Here is a 23,567-nt window from a genome sequence, read left to right as displayed (position 1 = left end):
AATCGTTCTTACATCTAGAAATAGCGAGATATCTCTCTTGTTGGGCCAATGGGCCATGGCATGAAGGATGACGACCCTTCAAAATCAAATACCTATTTTATTTAACCTTCCCTTTCCAGGAAAAAAATATTGAATGAATATCCTCTTTCATCACGTGAAAAAAAAACATAAATCTTTATCAGACTCAGCAAAAAAGCATATATAGGAGCCAAGCAAACATAAGTTCCACAAAAATAATTAGGGTCCTTCCCATACTTCAACCAAATTCCAAAATTTGGTGAGGCCCATGAATAAAGCAAATTACGAGTGACTCAGTGCACATATGTGAGAGAGAGAGAGAGAGAGAGTAAGAAGTTAATCTAGTGGTGTAACATCCAAATACACCGAACGCCTCCATAATAAACTAACTTCATGAAAAAGATCAAATCAATTAATTAGGACTCATGTTTTTACCTATCTTTTCAATTAGAGTCGTAATAATAGGCCTTGTCACGTGGCATGGTCAATCGATTCCTTAACATGACAAGTTCGAGAATTGTAGACTTATGTATTTCAAGATACACGATTTCACTTCCCCATAAAAAAAAAGTATATTTCGATGGAACAGTGTATCCCAAGACATACAGATCTACAATTCCCAACCTTGTCCATGTAAGGAGTCAATTGAATATACCACCTGGCGAGTTATATTATCAGGACTCTTTCAATTAATGTGAATCAGAAAATTTGCCGGGTTTCACGCTTGACAAATACTACTTTATCATTTATATTTGAAGTTTAGCTCATCCATGACTCTGGCTGGATCAAATCAACAGCTGAGTCGGTTAAATTAGGACTCATGTTTTGACCTGTCTTTTCACCAAGTAGTTTAATTTAGAGAGTTGCTATTGCCACACCAACTGTCAGGGAGTCGATTGAGTATGCCACAGGACTCTTTCAATTAATGTGAATCGGAAGAGTTGCGGTTTCACACTTAACAAATACTACCCAATCATTTATGTTAGAAATTTGACTCGTCCATGACTCTGGCTAGATCAAATCAACAGCGGAGTCGGTTAAAGTAGGACTCAATGTTTTGACCAATCTTTTCACCAAGTTGTGTAATTTAGAGAGTTGCAATTCGTTGGTGATTTACATAGGAATTGGTGTGGTAATAGTAGCTTTCTTGATTTGATTAGCAAATCATATATAATTTGTAAATGATGGTGATTTTTTTTGAGGAATTCTCACATTATTCAGAAAAGGAAAATGTTGAACTGACTTGGTTGGTTATTGTGTTCAACACTCTGCAGAATTAGAAGCGTAGGACATTTTAATTGTATCTTGAGGAAATAAATCTATGGCTATGTGGGCACTATCAGGTCAGTACAGTGTTGAACACAGTGTCCAATGAAGTCACACGACTCTTCAGAAAATCCATGTATAATTCATGAATTGTTGGAAAAATTACTAACTATGCTTAATGACCCACCACCCAATCTCAATCGTTCTTTCATTAGCGAGACATCTCTAGTTGGGGGGGTCAATGGGCCATGGCATCAAGTATGACTCTTCAAAGTTCAAACACAAGCTTTAGTTAACCCCTCCTTTACAGGAAAAAAAATATTGAATGAATGAAAGTAAACATATAGTCTTTTTATAATAGAGGATAACCCCAAAACTTGAAAATTCCAACCAAGTCCAAGGGGTCCATTACTTGGTGACGCCTATAAATAGAGCCAAGGACGTGTGACTAGGTGCACATAGTAAGAGAGAAAGAGAGAGAGAGAGAGAGAGAGTATAGTTAATCCGGTGTAAGTGTAACATCTAATCCCTCTATAATAAACTATCTTCACCAAGATCGACTGTTCCATTAAGAAGATGAAGGTATGAATTATAAAACATATATGAGCAGGATTCTATATTTATATATGTGTGTGTGAATTATATATATGCTTGTCTAATTCTAAATAGTTGATGGTAATATACTTTGGTTGCAGCAAACAATTGTGATGAAAATCTCGATGAATGGCCCAAACTCGAGGTCCAAAGTTGTGAAGATAATCCGTCGGTTGCAGCGACTGATAATGATGAAAGCTCCCATGGATGTCCCAAAGTACAGGAAAAAAGCTCTCAAGATTGCAGTTAGTGTACCTGGTAATTAATAATTAAGAATATACATATATTTTGAATTGCGTTGACTCAGTGAGTCAGTCGATGCAAATGGTGTTTGACTTTGATAACTACTGTATGGCTTTGCAGGTGTTGAAAAAGCAGAGGTAAAAGGGGATGAAAAGAACCAAATATCAATAACTGGTAATGAAATCGATTCAACAAAGCTAACAAAGTTGATTAGGAAGAAAGTTGGATACGCAGAGCTGATTAGTGTGACACCTGTTAAGGATGAAGAGAAGAAGAGTACTGAAGTAGCGACCATGGTTTGGACATCTGGTGTGCCTACTCCTTACTGCTACTATGAGGTTCCCCACTGCAATAATAATAATGGTTGCACTATCATGTGAGTTACTTACTTTCTCCCTACAAGAAATTGATCAAAGCAGTTCCCCACTCCAAGACTTTTGTTTTCATAAAAAAGGATTGAATTGGATGTAGTAACTCTGAATTTTTCAAGTCTTTGGAACTTCCATGTGTTCCTACTTGAAGTTAAACAAATAGATGATCTATGGGTTCTCTTGTTTTTTATTTTTTTTATTGAAGTTGTTTTTCAAGGTTTTGTCCCCTCTCCAAATAGGATCGTGAGGGCAAATTGACGTAACAGAAAGTACAAGAAACCCTGTTTTGATTGTCCTCGAAATTGATGCCCTGTTCTCCATGTGTAAAAGACAGAACAAGAAAAGAAAAGAAAAAACCATGATATGATGCCACCCCAACAAGCTTGTATAGGACAAATTTCTTACTTTGATTTTTTTTCCCTTTTTTTTTTATTTGAAAAAAACCTTATTTTTCATCTTTGAATTTTTATTTTAAATTTGAGAGTTTAGTAATCGTCCATTTTCAATATCTTGAATCAAGATCAAAAATAATATATTTTTTTTAAATTTCTTTTAGATCCGAGATTTTTTCCATAAAATATAGAAGACTAGTGCTGGGTTGCGACTATGGTAATCCAAGTGGGCCCAATGACACTTATTAAGATATCAGTGTAAGACTAGCTTTTTCTCTTTATATTTCTTGTTGAGAAGTGATGCTTGTCGAGATCAAAGAAAAACATTATAAAAAAAATGATTATACATATATTTCCCTTTATATTTCTCTGTATGTAATGCTAAGGTGCTAAACAAATGGCATGATGACAAGTGTATTGAGAAAAATCGTGTTTTAGGATAACATACCGGAAATAGTGGGAAAACGTGGGGAGTGGATCGACTTTGGTAATTATTTGTTTTTATATGCACCCAAGGTGGAGGATTAGAAACCCTCCTCCCACACCTCAGCACATGCAAATCAAGAAATTAATGTCTAAAATCACTTTTTCAAAAAATTTCCTTGAATTATGGCTTATGTGGCAAGTATTGAGGTATGGGAGGAGGATTTCAATCATCCACCCTAGGTGCATACTATACCATTTTTTTTTAAAGGGTAAACTCGACTCTTGAATCCACGACCTAGAAGTTGCTTTGTAATATGTCAAATTAATTGAGCTATGGGTTTAAGCCTGAGCCCTTGTGACACTTACTTCCTTTAGATCCCTGTAGTTCAGTTAGACAATTGAGAGAGTGCCACTTGGTATAAACACCAAAATTCCTTTGTTGAAGTGTTAAGTAACTAACTTATACTCAGTTTCTCTATTTAAATGGAATCTAACCGTAGATCAATTATATTGCCCTATATTGAATTTAAAAGATCCAAAACAAAACCTAAAAATTAAATGTCATCAAGGGTGAGACTAACCTAAACGATTACAGCTAATAGTGGATTTGAAACTATAAGCATGAACATTTATGACTGGCAACGTAGTCTGACCAAAAGAGAAAATCTGTAACCTGAAACATGGTTTGAGAATCTCCATCAATGGATGAGAGGAAATCTAAGGAGTAGTAAGTAAAATGGATTAACATAAAATTAAACCAAAACAGACTCCCTTGATAAACCCCCCTTTTTTTTTAATCTTGGAAAATGCTAAAGGAATGTTTGGATATTCCCTTATATACGTACGTTGCTCCCATTACAAAGACACTCAAATGGAATAAATCCTTAAGGCTAGCTTGTCTAACTTAAAGTTGTACTCTAGATTTCATCGTCTTGAGATTTGATCATGTTTTTGGGTCACCAAATATTCCTCGCTGAAAAAGGCTTACAAGTCAAAGTCAAGCATGTCGGGTGCAGACAATAGCATCTCTTACTAATACATAAATAAAAGTCAAGCACGTGGGATGATCGATCAAGAAAAAGTGAGCATTCCTGGTCAACTAAATTTCTTATATTAGAGTTTATTTTCGATTAGAACTCAAGTATTTTCTTATATATAAATTATATTAAGGATACATGTAATCTTATAAAAAAATGGATTAGGTTGCCAACTTAAAATAAGTTGACGATGAATATAGAAGATTAACCCTAAAAAAAGAGAGGAAACGATTACAAAATCATTAAGTCAGACCATCTCAATAGATAATCCACCAAATAAAAAAAAAAGTGTAGATCCATTCAAAAGTTTATGTGATATTAAAAATCATAACGAAAAACTTTGTAAAATTATACATTTCTTTTATGATTTCTATCAATCCATCATTTTCAACCATACATTAATCCCTAGTACAAAAACCTTTGGCTTATCATCTAAATTTCCATCATAATTTACATCCAAAATTCCATTTTATTCTTGAGTTTTGAAGTATGAAAAAGTAAAATGAAATCCTAAGGCATGAAAGGAAACGGTAAAAATTTGTTTTGAAGTACTAAGAAATTTATATTATTCAAGAGGTTGAAGATGCCCAATTCACGTGTTGTACGGACTGGTTTGACCCTTGGGTGAGAGTGATTTGGATTTGCCCAACCAGTCAACCGGGTCATTGACATGTCCGAATTTTAAACCATTGATTTTTATTTTATTTTTTTAGTTGGTAATATCTTAGAGACCTAAAATAAGAGAGTTTCCATTCGCACACCAACTTTTGTTAATATCATACTTATTCTTATGTAAATCACCAAAGAATTGCATACAATTGGTGTAAGAATAACAACTCTGTAAAATAATAATAGTGTATTAAGAGTTGTGTTGGAGTGACCTTAATATTGGACCTCATATCAAACATTATAATGTGATAGTGAATGGGAACCATAGATATTTTTTCACTCATATCTCAAGAAAAGTATTTATGGTTCCTATACACTTTCACGTTAGGGGTGTGATATTCAACTTTATTGTCTTATAGAACGAATAAAGAACAGAGTAATTTTGGAGTGACTTCAATATTGTTTCTCATATCTCACTTTCTGACATGGAAGTGTATAAGAAACATGAATGCTTTTCATCGAGATAAAAGGGAAAAGTCATATGAGGTACAATCTTGAGGTCATTGTTCTAAAGGAAAATAATTCTTTTAAATATGTCACTTGTCATTTCTTCTATTTGATTATTTGACTTTGTCAACATACAACCGTGGAAGCTCTTCACGCCTTGAACGCGTGACGACTTTGTTCAAGCCCTCAAAGACTTGTGCATTCATACTTTGACCCCAAAAAATACTGTCTGGTCTTTTACATCTTTATTAAAGTTATGAGTCGTTCATTGGTTGGCTTGATTATCACTACAGTCACAGGGCTGAGTCTTGAACTTTGTCTAATACATACAAATGTAATATGAGGAAGAGTTAGGTTAGCGCATAATAGACTTGCGGGGTCTACATTGACTACCACGTTTTACCAAATAACACATGATCTGACATCTAGGGTTCATGGTCACTGATCTCCTAAATTTAAAAATTAAAATTAATTTCAATAATGAAAATTTAACTTATTTTAGATCTTTGAAATTTTGTGATTCTTTTTTTTTTTTTTTGCATAAAAAAAAAAAAAAAAATCAAAAAGATAGAAAGGGAGCATAAATGTCTCATACTTAGACATTTATAAAAAAAAAAAAAAAAAAAAGATTAAAATTAAGTGATAGTAATTTAATATATGGTAATATATAATCTTTCATAAGATAAGATATGATATGCATCTTTCTTAAAATTACATAAATTGATATTAGGAGGAACCGATCTATCTTTCTAGAAGAAAGGACAAACCGCGTTTAATTTAAATTAAATAGCCAGAGACAATTTAGAAGTTGTAGGCGACCCATGGGCCCAACCCGCGTTTAATTTAATTATGACCAAACTATTGAAAGATGAAACTCCAACTTACTTTTATCTCCCTACTACTTTCCTTGCTGTTTTTCCTCGGACAAAAATATTGAATGAATCTCATCAAAAGCAAGTTCATGGAACTTGAAGAAGAAGAAGAAGTCATGTTGTTTTCAAATAAAGGCCTATAAATATAGCAGAGTACATGTCATATACTCAAACAAAACTCTCTCTTTCTCTTCCTCTTCCTCTTCCTATCCCTCTCTTAAGAAACAGAGACAGACAGACAGACAGACATATTCACCAAGTCCTTTGATAAATAAGATGAAGGTATGAATTACAAAAACATATATAATAATATAGTTTATAAATTATTTTAGAATTTTATGCTTATTTTTCGTGTAAATCTTTAATTTTGTTGCAGCAAACGATTGTGATAAAGATCTCAATGAATGGCCCAAAGTCCAGGACCAAAGCTATGAAGATTGCAGTTGGTTTAGCAGGTAAAATTAAGAAACCAAATTAGATTACATATTTCAAAATTGAGTTTAGATTGTTTGCAAATTAATTTGGTAATGATGATGTAGGCGTTGAAAAAGCAGAGATTCAAGGTCAAGATAAGAACCAAATAGCTGTTACTGGTGATGGGATCGATTCAACAGAGCTAACAATGTTGATTAGAAAGAAAGTTGGACACACAGAACTGGTTAGTGTGACACCAATTGCGGAAAAGAAAGAGGAGAAGAAGAGTGAAGCAGCACCACATATACCTATAGTTTGGACCACACCTTACCAATTTAGTGTGCCTTCTGAATACTACCATCATCATGAGGACATTCACCATCCCAATACTAATGATAATGATAGTTGTACTATCATGTGATGAGTTAATTCGTCAAATCAATTCAAATCAAAACTATATATGGGTTATCATGGAGGGGATTTATTCATTCATTCATTCATTCAAGGTTTCTGGTTGGTTCTAATTACTTGGCTTTTTTCCTTTTTAATTAAGTCCTTGTAATCCTAATCCTATAGCTAGTGCCAGTGGAAGATAAACAAATATTATGACTTAAGCCACATGAATTCATCAGTTTCATGATTTCTAAATTCCAACCATTTTACAACTTAAAAAAGGGGTCCGGTCCCTCTCCCTCCCTAAAACATTTATTTGTTCCTTTTACTAATAAATAATATTCTTCTACCTATTGAAAAAAAAAAAAAAAAAAAAAGCTATCTATCTTTTGTAAAGATAAATAATGTTTGAGGCTCTCCATCAAATGAATAGCCATGCCTAAATTAAATTAATCCCCTGCTCTGGCATGGCCTGGCCTGGCCTGGCCTGTAGAAAACTTTGTTTTTTCTCCCATCTCAGCAGTATGTCACATTAATTGTGATTCATCAAACAAGGTCCAACGATAAGTAATAATTGAAGTTGCTTTGAATTTTCTCATCAAACGTAATTCCCTATGAGTTAATTAATTGGGAAAATTACTTAAAGGACCCTGGCAAAAGGGCTCTTTCTAGTTAGTTCTTAAGTTTTAGGAGCTACGTGTGTAATCCAATAAAAAGTGTTGAGTTCCACAATAAATAAAAAGTGGTGGGCTAGCCAACAATGAGGAATCATTAAGAATAAAAACTGTACTATATTTACTATCAAATTATTGCCCAAAATTTAAGAACTATCTAGAAATAAATCTCTCTACCAGAGTCCTTTAAGTAATTTTTCCTAACTAATTACTACTATTTGACTTTTATTGTTTTCCTAAATAATCCTATCAATCACAAATCGAGAGATTCTATTGCCATGCCAAACATATGCTAATGCCACCCCACTACATATGTAAATCACCAAGAATTAGCACACATCTTTGGGTGGCATTAGCAAAAGTTGTTGTGGCAATAGAAGCTCTCTTACAAATATACTTCAATTAGTATTATTAGAAAGACACTAATAAATGGTAAGCAAAAGGTTTCTTACTTTTGCTACTTTTTCTCTTGGAGAATGAGTTTGATATAATTCATGGAGCAGATATTCACAAATCTTATTATAGGCCTATAAATGAAATATATTTATATAATAAAATACAATTATATGACCCACAATTGCCACGGTTTTGTCAGGTATAACTTACTCATCTAGCTCTAATTATATAAGGATAAACATCTTATTGAGTTACAATTTTTGTGGGGGCTACTTTATTGTTTTTACTTTTTATCCCTCTAATTTTATTATATTTTCTCTTTTATCCTTTTAACCCAATTTTTTTTTTTATTAATATTTTTTACTTTCCTTAACCTCAATTTTTTTAATAATACTTATTCTACGTAGTAAAGATTTTTTGCCTTACAAAGGGGTTGTTTTGCTCAAATAGATTACCACATTAATCCAACAATCTAATCCTTTAAATTACATTAAAAAAAACTCAAAAATTCAAAAATAATGATAATAATATATATATATATATATATATATATTTTTAAATTTAATCCAAGGTTTTAAAAATGAATAGCTACCAAATTTCCACATAATTCTTAAACTTAAAATAAAATTCAATAGTGAAAAATAATATTTTTTGAAAAAGAAAATTCAAAGTTCATAGAATTTTGTCCTCTACAACCTTGAACTATCAAATTATGTTTTTAAATGCCACAAAGTGTATCCAAGGACCCTTAGTAAGGGTGAAAATCCTTATTAATTAACTTAGTAAAGCTAGTTGGACTCATTATAAAAAGATATATTATCAAATCTATAATAAATGGAAGCCACCCACCAAGTTAAATATTCACATGTACCTCCTCCAAAAGATCCTATAAGATAAGTTGACGTGAAAGGCACTTCACAAGGCTTACACAAGGTGACATCAAACATTTGTATTTGTGATATAACAATTTGTTGCCTCTAACTCACACCAAACTCTTTAGAATTCTCCTTCTCTCTCAATCTAAGACAAAATAAAATAAAATAATAGGATAAACATGATTTTTTTGTGTGTGTGCATTTTGAGTACTTCATTTTTACTTATATATATATATATATATATATATATAAATAATAAATTATAGGATAAACATGATTTTTTGTATGTGTATTTTCAGTACTTCATTTTTACCTTTATATATATATATATATATATATATATATATATATATATATATATATATATATAATAAATTATAGGATAAACATGATTTTTTGTGTGTGTATTTTCAGTACTTCATTTTTACCTTTTTATATATATATATATATATATATATAATAAATTATAGGATAAACATGATTTTTTGTGTGTGCATTTTCAGTACTTCATTTTTACTTATATATATATATATATATATATATATATATATATATATTAATTTACTGATTTACGCCTATCATGACCATCTAATTACTCTATGTGCTCCACTGAGACTTAAATACATGGGCTGTTGCTAGGAAATTAAGGAGTGATTCTACTCGGTATAGATAGTAAATACTTGGGAAATATCTTGGTTTGGATGAGCCTTGTTTGGGACGTTTTCAAAAGAGAAACATTTATTAATATGAAATAAAAATTTCATGTAATGCCACATAACTACTTCAACTCTAATTTTCATGATGAATAAGAATTCTATTAAGGGTTTTTTTTTTTTTTTTTTCAAATTCTATTAGATGTGGATGTGGTATATTGTTTTGTTGTGTATATTAGGGATTGGGATGGAACTCCCTTGTTATCTTTGTTTTGATTGTTTGGATAACAAGATTGACTGTCTAATATATAAAAGAAATTATTCGAAGTCAAGATTGGCTTAATCCGTTCTTCAGACAAAAATGCACTAATTAATTAGACATTTGTTAAGTTTCCATTAATTCGTGTTTAAATTCTATGATCTTATTAGTGTATTTATATTGAAAGAATCCCATCAATTCTATTGGTTAACTTACAAGGAATAATTCTCCACCATACATTACACATAACAAACATGCAGGCCAAGAAGATCTTCTAGGCAGGATCCATCATATAGTGTGATTGCAAGGAGACTTAGCCTGTTGACCTGATTCGACAAGTTTATCCTTAGCTTCTATATTGTCACTTCTTTCCTCTTGATTTCCTTTGAGTAGTTGGAAAGATATGAGATGTACGCATCTTGTAATTATGCGATGGTGTGCAATTGATATTATTGTAAGTTTCAATCAAGTAGGACCATCCCTCATGTAAGGAAAGTGGACATGATTTTGAAATTTTTGGCATTTGTCTACATAGAATTCACCCTTGTTGAGGCTTAGATATATCCATCCGATTCATTAATTGAGCTTTGAATGGGTTGCTAGTTTAAAAGTCATTTCTCTTATGATGTGATCTTAGCCACAATTATATTTGCAACATTATTCCTTATGGTGTCTCCTTAATTATATATATGGATATAAATTTGTTGGATTGAGTTAGTATCAATATTGGTGACTGGTGAGTGTGGTGTCCCAGTAGTTTAGTTCAGTTTAGATGAATTTGTAGAATAGACACTAACTTTGTCCCTACGTATCCATCCTTTTGTCTTCTAGGAGTGACTTTGTTCCATTTCTCAAGGCTGTAGTGAAATATCACAACTTTATTATGGCAGCATGGTTTTAAAACTCATTTTGACATCTCGTTTGATACGTTTGACTTGTCTATGTATCTTGTTGGTGGACCATACCGAGACGAATTGGACAAGATTTTAAACCATGTATGGCAGGCAGACCATGCACGCTAGAAAGTAGATAATGAGGTGCCTCACATGATTCTCACATTTTCTTTGCATAGCTGATTGGGTGTCCCACCCATGTGTTGATCAAGACAATTTATACTATGTATTGGGACTCAAATTTTCAAGGGCTAGTGAACTAGTAAAAAAATATTCCCCATACGATAAAATTTCTATCCTACTCTTCACCATTGATTGAGATTCTATCTACTTCAACCTTTAAAAAAGCCTTAAGATCAAGATCGGAATTTTGAAGCTAGTGATTATGGAATTTTATATGGAGAAATCAAAAGTTTTCTACTAGGATTAAAATAAGATTGAAAATTTTGGATTGAAGATGAGGTTCAATAGATTAAAAATAATTTATCAAAGAGGTTGAAGAGTTTGATGAACTAGTTTTGGGAAGAAAAAACAAAGGGTTTTAATTTATAGGTTGAAAATAATGACATTGAGTGTTAATCAGTAGATACCTGAGAATCGAACAAAATAAAGATTGATCGAGGCTTGTGTTGATCACAATGTCCTTAAGATAATTTTGTTCTCACAGTTTGGTGCCCACGGATCAATGAACAATTGTCTCCCAAGATACAACAATCACATTTGCAGAGGCAACACTTCAATCTACACGTCTAGTGAACCAAACACTAAGTTTGTACTTTCAAGGAATGTTGACGAGAAATCAGAATGTAAGTTAAAATAAAAGAGAATAGAAAATTTTTGAATAAAAAAACTAAGGTTGAAATAGCTTATTTATAGAATAATAAGAGACATGATGTCTCTTGAAAATAGAAGGTTCTAAGAGACATGATGTCTCTTAGAAAATGAAATGTGTCTCATAAGAAACAACCTAAAAACCAAAAGAAGTGTCCTTACTGGATGAACAGGTGCTCACGGAAAACGTGATAGGAATTAAGTAAGGGGTGTACCTTTCAAAAGAAAATTCAAATTAAGCCCAAGCCCAACACATAAATTAACAAAAAGGCCTGTGGCTCACACCCACATGAAATCAAATTGTCAAAATTTGCACCCTCCTGTGCATACACATCATATGCGTAAACATGTATTAAGGAATTTTTGGACCAATGGTTTAAGTCCTTCTTGAACCAATGGGCCCCTTGCCCGTGCGTGGGCTTATCTAAGTCTCTTTCTCATATTTACTTAAGTGATATGGGAAGTTCTGTATAAAAACAAGACAATTTTCTTATTCCTATCCGATGTGAAATTAAGGAGTTTCATTAATAAACTCAATACTTCTACAAACCACATATAACAAACCATGGCTAGTAGAGATTGTTTGGAGCTGATTTTTTATTCACTCAAAAACGATTTTTGATAACTAAATAAATAAAATTATTCTCTTCAATGAGAAGAATAAATTTTCAAGTGGTCTCGCCTCAAATAAAGTATGAGACCCACTTAAATCGCAACTCAAATAGACCCACTTGGTCACAAAAATCTGGAAAAATACTACAGATTTTTCCAACATTGAGATCATTTTTTATTAATTTATAAGAAAATAAAGAGGTCAAGGGTGTTATGGTTTGTAGTAGTCAGCAAGGAATATTGTTAATCATTAATCCACAAATTTTCATAGGTAAACTAATTTTTCAAAGGGTATTTCTTTATCTTAACTGGTGAAAGGATGTAATCAATGACAAAGAGATTTCTCTTTATAGTGGAATTGGTGTAGATCCGTGGACATACCTCAATCTTGAGGGAGTCACGAAAATCTGTGTTTCTTTGTGTGCTCGTGTTGGTTTATTTCCTTTATATTTTTCTTGGATCGATTTCTGTACAAAGTAGGGCATGTCACCAATTTGAAAACATAGTGACTTATCTCAAATATTAAGCAAAACATGGAAGGATGTCATTGTCACTAAAAATAGTGTTGAATGGTGAAATTGGGTTAATGTGGAAGACCTCAGTATCTGGGATTAAAAAAAAACCATATACAAGAATACTTGTAGGACATATGTATATGTGTGTGATGAAATATGAACTAATGTATATATATAAGTTGGAATTCACCCTTAATTTATTGTTTCTAATTTTTTTTTTTTTAAATGAAAATTGGAGGCTTGGAAATAAATATGGAACAAAAGTAGATTGATAAATAATGAAAAATTAAATGAAATTCACAAGAGGAGGAAGAAGTGATGATGTTTAGATAGATATATTGCACCTGAAATCAGTGCTGCCTTGTCTATTTGTTGTTGGGTGGGTGTCTGCATGACTCCCCTGATGCCAACTAGGAAGAGTAAAAACACTCTTTGACAATCTTCTTAGATGGCATCCAGGGAGCCAGGCAAACATTAATTTACATCCAACACTCACTTACAAAACCTTTAATGAGCTCCACTCCACAACCTATTAAAAAAAAACTATTTTATTATTCACATATACATTGCCTTGGTACAAAATTTAAAACAGAATGTAACTTAAAAGATTACCAATTCATGAACTATAAAACCCTTGAAATGATAAACTTGATAGGATTACAAAGAGCTACTTCTGCATAGACCATGTTTAAGGTATAAGCTTATAAACTCACATATAATATAAGAAAATGGTAAATTTAGAGGCAAAGTTAAATTTGGAGCTGAAGATGACCAAGGCCTAAAAGTAGCAGAGAAGTTACAAGAAGAAGTTGAGATACCCATCTTAGATGGTCAAGTTTTCTTTTATACCACTTTCATCTCTCATTCCAAAGTTGTGACTTTCATCTCTCATTCCAAAGTTGTGAGTGTTTGTTTTGTTTTGTTTTTAGTATATGTATATATATATATGTATATATATTTTGTTTTTAGTATATGTATATATATATATATATATATATATATATACATATATATATATATAGATATATAGAGGTGACAAAAACAGGGCTTTGCTAAGAGGACGACCACAAAGCTTCAATCTAACAAATAGTTTACTGATAGAGCCGAAGCAGCCTGGATTTTGCAGGAAAAACAAATTTGGATTTTTCCTCGGACTCCCTCATTGGAAAAGGTGATATATTTGTTTTTTATTTTTGTAATTTTTATATTCGTGAATAGTAATTTGGATTTTGGACGGTTAGCAGTTTCTTTCCCCTTACAGACGGCGACAAAAGGCATTGCACAAAATAAAGTCAGTATTGCCGTTAGTAGACTAACGGATTCTGTAACGGCCGTTTCAATAATCATTTGTTTTGTAGCTTCAACCGTTGGCAGGACTCAGGAGTGGCACACCTATCGTATAGATTGCTTGATTAATATAACCGGGCGTAGATTCCAACTTAACGGTAGATTTTTTTTTTCCTGATTTGGTGAATATTTTATTCTCAAATTTGATGACATGCCTCTATTGGAAAATGCTGAAGCTACGTTCAAATTTTCATCATGTCAAACAACATTGCTCAGGTGGATGTGTAAACAATTTTTGATGGGATTAAAAGTTTCAGATTGCTTGGACTGATTTTGTTTGATCCCGCGGACTGTCTTATATTAGTTATAAGTTTCAGATTGGGCAGACTTTTGTGAGGATGACCTCTATGATAAGGAGATCCTCTTTACAAAAATATCAACCCAATTTGAAACTTCTAACCCTATTAAAAGTGGACCTCGATTTGGTACCTTTAATTTGTAAATCACTTTTTATGAGATTAGAAATTTCAGATTAGATTAATTTTTTGTGATAATAATGTCACTAAGATCACCCTCCCAAAAAATCAACCCAATCCAAAAGTTTTAAGTCTCATAAGACAAATTTTGACTCCCTGTTGTTGGCTGTGGAACAAGACCCGTATATGGTGAGATCATCATCCCAAAATATCAATCCAATCTAAAACTTCTAACCCCATCAAAAGTTATTTAGAGTTATGAACCATTATTTTTTTTATTATTAATTTGTAAATCACTTTTGATGGGGTTAAAAGTTTTGGATTGGGCTGATTTTTTTTTGTAAGGATGATCACAACATAAAGATCCTAAAAAAAAAATCAGCCCAATCTGACTCTCTTAAATCAAATTGGACAAATTTTACCACTCAACCTTACCCTATACATACATCCTCATAGATTAATGTTGGAGTGACCTCAGTGGGAGGGACATCATCTTGATGAAGTGGCTCGCACATGCCTATAGATGCCTTTTCTCCAAGATACGATCTACGGACATGCGCGAGCAACCACATCAAGGTGTCCCCCATTGAGGTCACTCCAGCACGACTCATCCTCAAGTGATTGTAGGGTAGTATCGAATGGCAAATTCTTGCAGAGGACTAATTTCTCAAATAATTGCAGAACGCTTGAAAACAAGCTGATATGTGATAAATTGCTTTTATTCAACAACAATACACTCCTATCTGAACCATGAAAGGAACATTTAATCAAAAATTGGATTTCCCGAAAAACCCAAGACATTTCACAGTTTAATTTAGACACGGTTATGATCTCCATGCTTATGTCTAGAACGGAAGAACAAGCTTTCTTTGCAAACAAACGTTGTAGTGCAAAACAATGGTTCTCAAAATGCTAATGAAAGCTTGGAGAATGGGAATAATAATAAAAGTCTCAGCTGATGATCATTTTGTTGAGGAAAGCAGCTTGCTCTGGAAAATACTCCATTAATTCATCCTTGGTCACCCAGACATAATCCTCACACTTCTTGATCTGATACTTGTTGGTACTAATTACTTGAGACTTGAAAAAGAATCGCTGACAGAAGAAAAAAAATTCAGAAAATACAACTATTTGCTAAGATAGATACTCAAAACCATACAAGCCAATAAGGTAAATAGGAATTAACAAGTAAAGTACGCACTTCTGCAACACCACAAAGGTACGAATGCTTCTTGTTTGCAACCCATAACACTTACAAAGGAAGGTAGGGTTAAAACAAAAAATACCTTTAAAGGTTGAAGTCCAGACACATCCTCTGTTGGCTGTATAACCATATGAGCAAAAGGAGCATTCCCAACAAAGTACGTGTGAGAGAGGTCTCCAATAACAGCTTTCAATGCTGACTCTGCACACTGCAAATCAAGGATTTAAAATTGGGTATCCAGAAGCTACAAATTCAGGAAAAAAAAAAACAAAAAACAAAATTATGAGTATTACCTTACGCATTGTCCCTTCATCTTCATAAACCTTTTCAGGAAAATGCCAAACAGGCTTTCCTGCAGGAGATTCATACGTGCTACCATACAGGAGGAGATAGAGTCTTCTATCAAGTGCTCTCTGCAATGACCTTAAAGAAAGAAGTAATAAACTATTATTATATATATATCATTGTCGATTACTAGAAAATTTTCCTAAAAGGGGGTAACAAAAAGGTCCATATGCCTTCAAATTTTCCTAAAAGGGGTAAACTAAAAGGTCCATATTTCAAAACATACAAGTGTTCCTTTAGTACAAATGCAAGCCTAATTTATTGAACTCCATTAGCACCATGAATATCTAAGATAATCGGTTATGTTTGGACATAATATGGCCTAGGTGTCCAAAAAATGCTAAGAAAAAACTAAAGCACTAAACTTGAGTGCACTCTATCACTATTGCCGGAGAGAACATGATGCCACTTCCCTAGCTGGAAGACTATTATAATCTACACCTGATCCCAATTATTTGGGACAGTAGCATGAATCATATTTTGCCATTTATCTCTATAATGAACCCTATCTACAATCAAGGTGTGTTCCTTCAAATGTTTTCTTGCTACCACCAATGCCATTTCCGGTCTTCCTCTTGCCCTTCTAGATTCTTCAACTTGCACCAAAATCCACCTCCTTATTGATTCTATTACTGGCTTCTTCACAATTGCTAAAATCTTCTCAAAAAACTTTCCCTCATTTTATGTCCAAGTAATGCAATTCCTAGTTCCCTAGAACAAACCCATTTCCAAATTTGTCTTTCCCAGGCTTACCACTCATCCATCTCAACATCCTCAGCTCATCCATGCTCATTCTATGAAGATATCAACAAATAATGAAATTGGTAATTAACACGTTGCACATGGCAACTAATGGAGGTTGTGCAACATAAAATGTTACTTGATACCAAGATGCACATTTAGCTCCAGATGAAATATGACCTTCACTCATTTCTTATCAATCTACAAACCTAGTGAGTCAGACTTCAGACAACATAATATCATTCAAACTTTCCAAAATGTTTTTTTTTTTTTTTTTTTTTTGGGGGGGGGGGGGGGGGGGTTAGGTGCCAAATATAAAGCTACTGAGTCACCAAAGGTAGCAAATCCTGGTATTGAAATTCCCTATAGACAAGAACCAAGTAAATAACAATCTCATGAATTGTTTAAAGTACTGTCTTGAGCAACATTTTAGCATCAATAACTTAAGCTTCAAGTGGTTTATAAAGGCTTACCCAATCAAGTCTTGAGCCTCAAGGATTGTAGTATGAGGCACACGCGAGGCCCCGACTATTCAGGTACACACAAGTTGAACATGTAAAAAATTATTTGTTTATAATCTCTCTGTTCTCCTTAAATAGTTTTCCTTTTTTTAATCTTTTATTGTCTCCAGCAACACCGATAAAAATGATGATTTAGATCATCTTCTCTCTTGTTTTCACTGATAACTAAAATTCGAAGTTTACGTGAGATGTACAATGATTCCTGAGATTGAGATCAATGGACTCTTAAACAATTGTTCAATTCATTGCCTGCCATTATTGTCAATATCGCCATGCTTGCTACAAGTATCATATAATTATTGGTTGATCAATAGAGGAACAATACCACATTTTCCACATACATTGGGAATTTGAACTTAAAAATAAATAAATAAATGATACAAGAACAAGTAATAAAAACCTTCAAATGATAAAAGGTGAATGTCTGCTTAATGTACATCACATAATGAAAAGCTATTATTCTAAAAATATTGCCTCGAGAAAAGTGATTTTATTACAAATCATTATAAGAAGATAGAAAGTAACTAAAAGAGTGAGTGAGAGAGAGAGAGAGAACAGAGATTGTCATATATCTCTTTCAAATAATCTGATCTTAGAACTCAAAGGGTCTATTTGGCCGCAATAAAAATTGTTTTACATACCTTGAATAAGATTCTCCTTTACCTATGATGGGAAATCCTAAGCTAGATTAGCTTATACATTGTTTGTCTGAAGTTGATGCTGACATGAGTCTAGTCTTCATGATATCTGTCTAACTCTAAAGTTAGCTAACTATTATGATGTATTCAATAATTCAAATTCAAATTTCTTATAGAATTTTAACCCTCAAAATAAGTATTACAATACAATCTTAATACAAAAACTTAATTACCAATTACAATTAAGAAATTTTTCATGAAACTCAAGTTTTCATCTAATCTTTTTCAAAGTATTATAACTTCTTGTGGAAGCCATCTAAGTTTTTCTTCCTACACTTCAAATGGTGGTAAAAAAAAAAAAAAAATCTATATGAACTCAAAACCGACCACTTTCTTGATAGGTCTACACCCCACAATTCAACTTGTAGAATAACCTGATTTACCTCTTTACTCCATCGAATCCAAACTGTAGAGGTGATTTCGTGTTACCTCTTACAACTCAACTCCCTCTAATCGTCTCATGTCCTTCACTCCCTCCGATCAGCGATGGTGATACCGGTGTAGTATCTACCAAAAACTCTCCAATGATAAAGTCACCTCCTTAGTTAATCAGTAATGACCCTCTAATTTCTTGAACCCCCTCTCTTCTGGGCCGCCTCTATTTATAGTTCTTTCTGAGAAATCACATCGAATAAGGAATCTCCTTGAGATCCCTGATCTTTAGGGATCTCCAGCAAGGATCCCTTACCTTTAGGAGAGGATACTGAGAAGGGAAAGATTCTCTCGAACTCTACTATCCATTCCCTTGATTCCTAGGATCTTCCTTGAAATGAAGGGATCTGAGTTGATTCGAAGACAACTTAGAAGTCTACCCTGCTCGGTTTATATACTGGGTAAAACTGACATTCGAACTTTGCCCTTCAAACGAGTTGGGCGTCCTGGGTACCACTTAGGAGAAAATCAGTTAGTTTTGATCTCCTACTAATCTAATATCTGGACACGTGTAGGGTCCAGATGCCTTATTGATTTGACCCTCTACACAAACAAAATTCATCAATTTAAAATCAAATTATCACTAGAGAAACTAAGATAAATTAAAAAAGAAAACCAAAACATAAAAAAATTCAAATCCCCATCACAATTCAAAAGTTCTACATAAAAGTATGATAAAAAAAAATTATAATCCGATTTAATTGAAAATCATCAAAACCCAATTGCACAAAACAATCAATTTTTTCTCAAAAAACAAAAAAAGTTGCAGAAAAATAAACAAGCTAACATCTAAAAATGGAAAAGAAAGATTAAAATAAAACAAGAAAAATCTTTGCACCCAACTGAATTGAAATAAATCCTATAAAAAACCATCTCCTAAAAATCTATATTTTATTCTTAAACTCTCAAAAAAGTGGAGTATAAAACAATATCTATTATTATTTGCAATTAAAAATAAAATATCTAAAGTGTAAATAACTAAGTCGAACCTCAACTGAGTCCATGGCGTCAAGTTTTTCCTTTTTTTTTATTTATAGATTATATATATAGGGGAATGCTAACATCCAAGACCTCATGAGGACGTTAGCATTGTCCACACTCTTTTTCCAATAATACCCCTCCTAATTTTGTCTTTTAGTGAAAAAGACAAGGACATGTTAGTCTTTTACCCAATAAATACATTTATTATGCCATTAATAAATGCATTTATTATGTTGGTATTGATTGCCAAAGCATTTGCTATAAAAAAGATATTCAATTCAAAATACTTAAATGCTCATAGTATTTATTATGTAAACAAGCATGTATTGTGTAAGAGAACACATTTTTCTTTTTCACTAAAAGATAAAACGGGGAGGGGCATTATTGAAAAAAAATTTGTTGGACAATGCTAATGTCCCCATGAAGTCTTAGACGTTAGCATTCCCCATATATAGAAAGAGAGAGAGAGAGAGACATCGAAACCTTCTTTTTTTATTATTCATAATAATTTGAGATTCAACCAGAGTAAAATTAAGGATAGAAACATGGGAGAGGGGAATCCCGACTTTTGGTGGGAATCCCCTTTCCGGCTTTTTTTAGGTTGTGCTCTCCTTATTGAGAATCCGCTAACTTAGTTTACTATTCTAAACTGTATGACAAACACAAAATTTGTTGATAACATCTCCTACACCGAGATCTGGATGGTATAACCGGGGAGACAAACACAACCAACTAGACAACTGAGACAATGAAGTAACAAACTTCTTGGAAGAATCACCCACTGAGCATGGCACTAGTGTCTTTCATAGTGAGTCATGTCCTCTTCCAAAAGAGTTGGAAGTTCCATTAACTATTATAACTTCATGTTAAAAGTAATAGTTTAGAAAGGATTCTAACATCAAAAGGAACTTGTATAATGACACACTATCACAAACAACATATAAAGCTACTTTGTACCTTCTATCATTAGTCTCATCTGCTTCAGTGACTCGTGGAGCTGGTACATAGTCTATTTGGTAATCACCTTTTCCCCTGGGTTACAAGAGTAGCCAATGTTAAAAATCCTCAAATGAAACTAATATACCAAACAAGATTTCACAAGCCATTGAAATGCAAATAACCTAGATAACACGCATGCAAGTAATCACCAAAAATAACTAAGTGAATCAAGAATTGAATTCCGGGTTGAGGAAGATAACCATAAAGCTCACGTAACATATATCACAAGATGATGTATGCTACCCAAAAGTGCTGAAAGTTACGTGAGTCTAATGACTTTAAGCTTGTAATTGGAATCTAGACTAAAAAAATTACCAGATCCTTCGATTCATTTGAGAAAATTTTGCCAATCCTAGTACTTCTAGTTCTAACCATAGTAACCCAGTTTGGATTTGATGATCATTTGACGGGGGTCAATTCAGATAAATCCTAGAAAGGTTCAAAGAAAAAAAAATCAGGAAAATTTCGGGATCAACCTCCCTAAAACCCTCATCTTGAACTAAGGTTAGAAGGCAGGGGAGGAGCTAGGATTTTGCTCATGTGGGGGCAACCAAGAGTAGAAAAAAAATTAGTGGGACAATTAAGAGTGAAGAAAATAGTTGTGGGGGCAACTAAGAGTGAATTTTTTTTGTAGGGGCAATAGTGGCAAATTTCTTTATCTACCGCTAAAATCTATCGCAATAGCACATTAATCCATAGAATTTGAAAACTCTTGTGGGGGCAAGTGCCCCCACTCTAAATCCGCCCCTATTAGAAGGTTGAAGAAGATAGAATCTTGAGGTTGAAGAGTAAATTTTACTCTAATGGTTGAAGATGGCTTTAAGGAAAACTAACGACTCTTATTTTGAAAATTTTGACGATTTGACGATCGATTTGGCAGTCCCTTATTTGATGATTTTTTTTCAATTTTTTAAAAAAATTCACAAATTTGGTGTCAATGCTTCTACCATGCTTGATCTTCATGTTCTCTCTTAAAGTTCTTCAATAATCATATTTACACAAGAGGATCCTAAGGGGGTGTACCATTCCCAAAGCTTCACACACAAAAGATAGAATTTGGAACTATAACTAATGCTCACAAAGGTGTAGATGATGACGGTGGTGGGCCTCTGGCTATGAAAAGGCCTCCAAAAACAGCTCAAAGTAGCTACAAAAAGTTGCACTTCCACATTAGCTCGAGTACACCAGTTAAAGATATCATGAGATCTTTGTTCTTGGTACCTCCCTCTCCTGGAAACATTAGGCTCATTTTATCATCTCCATAAAAATTTCATCCCCCCTTTCTTTTGTTTAACCCTATTCAAATAATTGATGTGCTTGGTATATGAATTCTTCGGTCCCCTTCATTATTCCAATCTAACTAATATCATGAAGATTACTAATCAAAAAAATAATAATAATAAAAAATAGTATCATGAAGATAATCAAACTCAAACTGAAATCAACTTATCATAAACTAATTAAGACAACAAGAACTTAGAACAGAAATGAAATTGTAAAGCTTCACTAAATACATTAGGCGGCTTAGAAATATCAATAGATAAATTTTTAAAAAAAAAATAACTAAATTTACCTAGCATCAGATTTTCCTAAGACCTCATCAGGATATTTCCGCCGATATTGCTGTCCCCATCGAAACCTAAACAACACATTTCAATATCAGCTATTGTACATTCAATAACAATTTGAAGACAATTGAATCAGTTGTGTTAATAATTTCTTTAGATAAACAATGAACTTAAGCCCTAATTGTTTTACTAAAGTATATAATAATTATAGAGAGAGAGACTTACGAAAATTCTTGAAATGCATAGACAACTGGATCGATCTTTGGGATAACGACTGGTAATCTTTCAAATAACACAGCTGCCACGATCTTATCAGGATTAGATGTGCAGAACCTTCTAGTTGTTCTTAGAGATTGAGACAACAATGTGAGCCTCTGCATTTCTCGAAACAAAACTCTACCTCTTTATGGATTTCGCTTCAATTTATCTCCCGATTTGGGTTTTGATGATTCGCAAAATCGCCCAAAATAGATTTTGAGACATTTTTCGAGGGGCTTATACAAGATTTAACAGCAGGCAATGGAAGCAGGCTCATATCCTTTTTACCCCTTACAAGTAGGTCTTAAAACGGGTCGGGTTCAGACCGGATACGTGTTTACCCATATCTATATCCGAATTTTTTATTCGAGTCTAAATCCGGATCTGAATCCGACTAGCTCAAATCATATCCGAATTTTTTTTTACTTTCAATAAAATCATATCTGGAGGATCCGAGCCGTCCGAATTAATTGATTCGGATCGGTCGGTCGAATAATTTCAAAGTAATTTGAACCCAAGATCACTTCTTTTTTGAAGAGAAGTTTTGACTACTTCACCTGATACTTATTTGTTAATGAATGATAAATTAAAAAATATAGCATATAATATATAAAATAATTTATCATTCGGATATAGATAGATATAGGGATGGATTTGTATCCGACACGGGTCAAAGGATGTCAATCCATGTCCAACCCATATTTTAATTTGGATATACTAGAAAGAACCAAACCCACTAAAAATCAGATTTGATTCCCCTAGATTTTGGATAAAATCCAACCCATTTTAAACCCTACTCCCAAGAAAGAAATATTTGAGAAAGTCCTCCATGTTGAGATTGATGAAGACAATGGGGAACTACAAAGTAGTAGAGAATTATCTTTTGATGATTCATATCAGAGTTAGGATTTGTTTGCAAACAAACTTGGCCATAGGATTTTCAAGCAGAACACTTTAGCAACTAGCAGCGCACACACGCATGCACACATATATGCATGGGAAATGTTCAGCACCCTAAGTTTTACCACACACTTTAACAAACGTTTTTTGTCCTACATGGGTTAGAAGTTTTGGAATGAGCTGATTTTTGGTGAGGATGATCTCTATGATTAGAAGATCATCCTCCCCAAAAATCAGCCCATTCCGAAATGTTTAGCCCCATGTTTACACGTTGAAAAATCGTGGACCGTCCATTTTTTGTAAATCA

General features: G+C 33.2%; 2 protein-coding genes across 3 annotated transcripts; one reads left to right on the top strand and one right to left on the bottom strand.

Annotated features, from left to right (window-relative positions):
* Window positions 1-1,708: 1,708 nt before the first annotated feature.
* Window positions 1,709-7,206, top strand: LOC147381621 (heavy metal-associated isoprenylated plant protein 47-like). 2 transcript variants are annotated; one of them, XM_086430179.1, is made up of 5 exons: window positions 1,709-1,866; window positions 1,980-2,136; window positions 2,242-2,497; window positions 6,712-6,790; window positions 6,875-7,015. In XM_086430179.1, the coding sequence occupies exons 1-4, from the start codon at window positions 1,861-1,863 to the stop codon at window positions 6,722-6,724; spliced, it is 432 nt and encodes a 143-aa protein (XP_086286305.1). In that variant the 5' UTR covers window positions 1,709-1,860; the 3' UTR covers window positions 6,725-6,790; window positions 6,875-7,015. The 2 variants fall into 2 exon arrangements, with proteins under 2 accessions (XP_086286305.1, XP_086286306.1); XM_086430180.1 differs by lacking the exons at window positions 1,709-1,866; window positions 1,980-2,136; window positions 2,242-2,497 and adding an exon at window positions 6,344-6,617 and having other exon boundaries at window positions 6,875-7,206.
* An 8,093-nt stretch (window positions 7,207-15,299) lies between these two features.
* On the bottom strand, window positions 15,300-22,631 carry DECOY (decoy). Its single transcript, XM_086430171.1, has 6 exons — window positions 22,328-22,631; window positions 22,108-22,173; window positions 20,493-20,567; window positions 16,111-16,240; window positions 15,900-16,025; window positions 15,300-15,708 (listed from the first exon to the last, which is right to left on the bottom strand). The coding sequence occupies exons 1-6, from the start codon at window positions 22,480-22,482 to the stop codon at window positions 15,565-15,567; spliced, it is 696 nt and encodes a 231-aa protein (XP_086286297.1). The 5' UTR covers window positions 22,483-22,631; the 3' UTR covers window positions 15,300-15,564.
* Between the last annotated feature and the right edge of the window lie 936 nt (window positions 22,632-23,567).

The sequence above is a fragment of the Akebia trifoliata genome, unplaced genomic scaffold, assembly GCF_017979445.1.
Source record: "Akebia trifoliata isolate Shusen 1 unplaced genomic scaffold, ASM1797944v1 Contig00333, whole genome shotgun sequence".
Lineage (NCBI taxonomy): Eukaryota > Viridiplantae > Streptophyta > Magnoliopsida > Ranunculales > Lardizabalaceae > Akebia > Akebia trifoliata.
The sequence above is the reverse complement of the archived record's forward strand: the minus strand, read 5'-3'. Positions and strand labels throughout refer to the sequence as shown.

Coding starts and splice junctions, on each gene's coding strand:
- LOC147381621 (XM_086430179.1), top strand. Junction 2,137..2,241: donor GATTGCAGTTAGTGTACCTG/GTAATTAATAAT, acceptor ATGGCTTTGCAG/GTGTTGAAAAAGCAGAGGTA.
- DECOY (XM_086430171.1), bottom strand. CDS start 22,482: ATGCAGAGGCTCACATTGTTGTCTCAATCTCTAAGAACAACTAGAAGG. Junction 16,241..20,492: donor GATGAGACTAATGATAGAAG/GTACAAAGTAGC, acceptor TCTTTCTTTAAG/GTCATTGCAGAGAGCACTTG. Junction 15,709..15,899: donor CTGGACTTCAACCTTTAAAG/GTATTTTTTGTT, acceptor TTCTTCTGTCAG/CGATTCTTTTTCAAGTCTCA.